This window comes from Cryptomeria japonica, chromosome 10 (assembly GCF_030272615.1).
Source record: "Cryptomeria japonica chromosome 10, Sugi_1.0, whole genome shotgun sequence".
Lineage (NCBI taxonomy): Eukaryota > Viridiplantae > Streptophyta > Pinopsida > Cupressales > Cupressaceae > Cryptomeria > Cryptomeria japonica.
The window spans coordinates 592,644,335-592,649,311 of NC_081414.1; the positions used below are offsets into that span (position 1 = coordinate 592,644,335).

The following is a 4,977-nucleotide window of genomic DNA, read 5'->3' on the forward strand; positions in this document are numbered from 1 at the left end:
AATCAAAATAATCAATTGTCTAATCTATCGAATTATCAAACTATCAACATGATCAACATCTTGTCTTAAACAGAATTGATACACTCAAAACCAGACAGATCGATCTTATACGGGGTCCAAAACTTTTGAAACTAGACATTATCAAAATCACATCAAACATATCAAAGCAAAGGCACAATCAGTCTAACTCCTTTTATCAAATTGGCAAAGATCATTGCTTGTCCAAAAGTGACTAGAGAAGCCATGATGGGCATGATCCTTTTCATTGCTTATTGTTTGTGGTTTGAACCAATGAAGTTCTTGGGCAATTGCTCTAGTGGGTGTCTATGATGGGAGCATTCAGCTTGTGAATGCCACACATACCTCAACCCATAGTGTAACTCCTAGAATAAAGGATTCATTCCTTATATGTTACATATTTGTTTCTTTGCAATGAGATATCTATATATCCTAGTTCCTCATGCCCTAGTGTAATAAGTTCCATTGTTATACAATAAGGCTCAATGATGATAATGTATTGCACTATGAATAAAGCAATGGAGACTTTCTCATCAAAATTTCTATCAAATCATCTATTATCATATCAAAATCTAGAATAAACAAAGTTTGATTCAGTTGATTGATCATTTAATATCTATTCTACGTCTAAAAACTAACAATTCTTCCAAAGTTTTCAACACATATTTTGACACACAAAAAAAAACATCATCATATTAAATTTTCATTACCATTCTATATTGATAGTCCATTGCATTATAATAAGATTTTCATCAACCATTATGCATCGTAACATAAATATACATCAAATCACTGCATGATACCACATTCATATTGCATTCATCATCACAATAACATAAAAAATAATAAAGAAACATTATACCATGAAGTTCACCATCAAATATCTCACTAGGAACACATAGCATATATCATATAAAAATGTGTCAAAATACATCGTATCTACAACATCAACATCAATATCCAATCTCTCAACCTATACTACCTCTATCAGTAGGTGCATCTTGACTAACTCCAGCCTGTCCTGACGATGCTCTAGGTGGACCCATCACTCCTCCACTGCTAGTCTATCAAGAGGTAGATCGACTTGATTTTCTCCCCATAAAAACACTAAAAATAGGCTCCCTTTGACCCTCTAGAATAGCTCTCTCATAAGCCTACTGATAATAAATAGCCTCCTGTGCAGTAGTTAAATATCTATATGTCTAGCTACATGCCCTTGTCACCGACCCAAATAACTGATCATATGCATCCATGGTGACCTGAGCTCTCCTAACTGCCTTATCCCTCTCCCTCTCTTGTTGATCTCTCTTAGCAGATATCTGATCCCTCTCTGTATTCAACTCCTTCATTGCATGTTGATATTGATCTCTATCCTCCATCTATTGTTGTCGCAAAGTAGCGACCAGGTCCTCTAAATGCCTAACTTGATCTCTCAATCACTCCTCATCTCCTCTCTCTGCACCTACAGACTTTGTAACTTGGGGCATCTCCACATCATATCCATCATCCCCACCCCCATCTCCACCACTACTTGATGAACCTGATCCTGACTCATCACTCTCATCATAATTTTTCATGGATGCAGTCTCTCCACTAATATCCACATCCTCCTCTCCACTATCCACTTGCTCTGTAACCATTGTTATTAGATCTATACCTCCCCCATCCCTACCACCTCCACCTCCACCTCCACCACCTCCACCTATACCACCTCCATCCCTACCACCTCCACCTCTACCTCCTCCACCCCTACATCCTCCATCTCCACCATATCCACCTCTCCTTTGCCCCCTAGGACCACTTCCATGTCTAATCTGTTGAGCACCAATCGGAACTGTTAAATTTGTCAAAGGTATAGGCCTCTGTTGTATCCACCATGCACTATACTATGTTGTGGACCTTGGATCCACTACACAAACATGCCATCCCCACAAAAAAGGAGCAAGAGCATCAAACTTAGCAATAGAAACATGAGGCTACACTCAAGCACCCCAATCACCAACCTCTCGAGTAGTGCAAGCAAAATAAGATATCACATCCAAAATAACTTGTACTTCCCCAAACTGTCTGAGTACATGGCTAGGAAGATGCATGTCAATAACCCCATGACCAACCACATCTTGACCAATAAGATATCTTTGTTGTTGATAAAAAGGAAGATGTTGAGCATCATTAGTCCAACCAAAGCAAGTAAGATAAGGTCTCCTTGAGAAATACTGTAAGATATCAATCTAATGACACCAATACAAGATGTTACCTGATTCCCTATGAATCACACCAATAGTATACCCAAAATCATATGGCTAATCTGGCTCTAAATCAATATGTAATGCAGTATGAAAGATAGCTATGTGCTCCCAAACCCATGTCTGGAGAAAAATAATGCCACATCCAATTGATTTCTACTACAAGTAAACAATCCTATGCATCTGATGATATAAAGTGGCAAGAAGACAAGGACCCCTAGAAAAAACATGTTTGTCAATAATCATATCATGCATGACATGTCCCCATCCAACAAGAAAACCATGGGCATATCTATCAGGAATCAATAATCCAACGACAGTGAAAGAAAGCACAACGGTGATATCATGATAATTAAAATCATCCCAATGAATCTCGTAATGACCATGAATATGTAGATCCTGCTCCACACACTTGAACAATGTACATAAAGTAGAATACCATCATGACAATCAAAAGTAACTCGTGTACCAAATATCAAAATGTGTAAAATACACCACACATCCTCAAGTGTGATGGATGCCTCACCTATCGATAGATGATAAGAACATGTCTCTAAATGTCACTACTCAATTAAAGCAGTAATCATGGCCCTGTTGGCAGTAACCTTAGGCAAATGTGTTATATAATACAATCCAACCTATAGTAACAAAGCCAATTCATGATGCCGATCAAGACCATCTAGCCTTGTCTGTCTAGCAAGTAGTACTGGATAATGCCCCTACATTTGGAAAATATAAAAAATGAGTTAGCTACATCATCAAAATTGTCAGGATGCATAAATAAGAAGAAAAATGCTGAAATACTTATATCAACTGTGAAGTAAAATTCTCAAATGCAACATACTTGTGTCAAATGCGAATATATTTTAACATATGTGAAACACAATTATCAATTGTGAGTCAAAACTTTCAAATGTGATTCAAAAGTATCAAATGCAGTATAAAACATCAAATGCAATGCGTTTACATCAACTGCGACATGATTATATCAATTGTTACAAAGTTGATAGTCAATTGTGAAATTCATGAAAGATGACACACCAAAAATGATTAAAATTTTGGGAAATACAGACATAAACAAGAAGAAAATCATGCAACTCACCATGCCACCAGTGTTGGGAGGTCTCTGATAAGACTACACTCACTTGGATAAATGCAGCCTCGCTCTATGACCTGCCATTTTGCTCCAAGGATGCCAAAAGAACTAATATCTCTAAGGACTTCTTTCAAAAGAAAATAATGCAAATGAGCTCAAATAAATACCAAAATTCAATTTATAAGCTCAAAATTAGGGTTTCTCAACATAACGTTCGTAAACCCCTCCAACTTCAACATAGTTGTAAACATATCAAATGAGATCGAAAACATTTCAAACTTCATCTAATCACTATCTAGCACATTGCTGAAAAAATGGTCTTCGTTTCACATTTTCCCGACGACTTTTTCTGAGGGGGCATATTTCTACCCTAACGTCACCAGGGCATACTGGGGCAGTTTTTCTTTTTCTTTGAAACAATGTCGTTTGGACATTGTCTCAAAGAGGGGCAAATGTAGACACATAAAAATGTGTCATTAATTCTACAATAATTATTTGTCTATTTAATTAAGTAATTATTTAATTATTTGATTAAATTAACTATTTCTTCTAATCATCGCCCTTCAACACTTCTAATTATTCTATTTCTATTCTCAAATCATTTTAATTAGCTAACCCTATCTCAATTATTAATTAAATATTAATTATTTAATTAATTATGATTTATTCCTTATTAAATAATCTTTATTATTTAATTAATTCTATCTCCTAAGTTTAAATATTTTCTTTTAAATTATTTAAATTAATTAATTAAATTCCTCCATTTCCCCAAATTATAATTCTAATTAATTCCATTTAATTTTATCTCATTCCTCCCAAATTCGAATTTCACTTCTTTTCAATTAAGTTCACATTTTCTTATTCACATTTCACCAAATCTGAATTTCAGTTAATTTCATGTGCATTTCAGCATTTGAATGACCAAATTCAAATCCAAATTGAAAATGAAAATCAATTTCAAATTCAAATTCCTACAACACATGCTAAAATTAGAACTGATTGATCAAATCAGTTGTCTAATTAGTTAACTCATCAACCATCCTTTTTAACTCAAAATCAACATTTTATGACTGATCCATCAATTAAGTCTTCTAATCCATCAATTCAGTCATCTCCCTAGTCTATTCAGTTCACTAATCAATCAAATGAGTTTACTAATTCATCTATTCAGTTCACTCTCCAATCAATCTAGTTCAGTACTGAATCAAATGAGTTAATAAATCAATCAACTTCATTAACTGATCAATCTAAATCAGTTGTCTTGCAATCAACACTTGAGTTCAAATCATCACCTCCTTTGTGTTGAAAATCTATAAACTCATCATTTTCTCATTTCAAGTTAGAATCAAAAAATTAGATTATTCAAAGTATTTGTATCCAAGAAATTGGTGCAATAACTGAAAGCCACCAACCACTCAAATTGGAGAAGAACAGTGGAAGCAAAGATACAGAATGAGGGAGTTTTTATTTGAATTCATTTCTCATTTCTTGTATTGATTTCTATTGATTATGTTTGATGTTTGTTAATTAGTTGAGAATTGGTGATTCATTCTTATTTTCTAATTAGCTTAATAACACATGACATTCAAGCATAGAAACACATGGTATGCAAGATTG

The 4,977-nt window shown here is 34.5% G+C and overlaps 1 protein-coding gene across 1 annotated transcript; it reads right to left on the reverse strand.

Moving 5' to 3' along the window:
* Positions 1-1,454: 1,454 nt before the first annotated feature.
* LOC131859087 (uncharacterized) lies at positions 1,455-2,111 on the reverse strand. Its single transcript, XM_059212615.1, has 2 exons — positions 2,022-2,111; positions 1,455-1,832 (listed from the first exon to the last, which is right to left on the reverse strand). Exons 1-2 carry the CDS (start codon positions 2,109-2,111, stop codon positions 1,455-1,457), a joined length of 468 nt encoding a protein of 155 aa, XP_059068598.1.
* Between the last annotated feature and the right edge of the window lie 2,866 nt (positions 2,112-4,977).

What these genes read in the sequence shown, in the direction of transcription:
- LOC131859087 (XM_059212615.1), bottom strand. Translation starts at nt 2,111, where the DNA reads ATGCATCTTCCTAGCCATGTACTCAGACAGTTTGGGGAAGTACAAGTT. An exon ending in TTGCTTGCACTACTCGAGAG is followed by an intron (nt 1,833 to 2,021) that starts GTTGGTGATTGG and finishes GGTGCTCAACAG; the next exon opens with ATTAGACATGGAAGTGGTCC.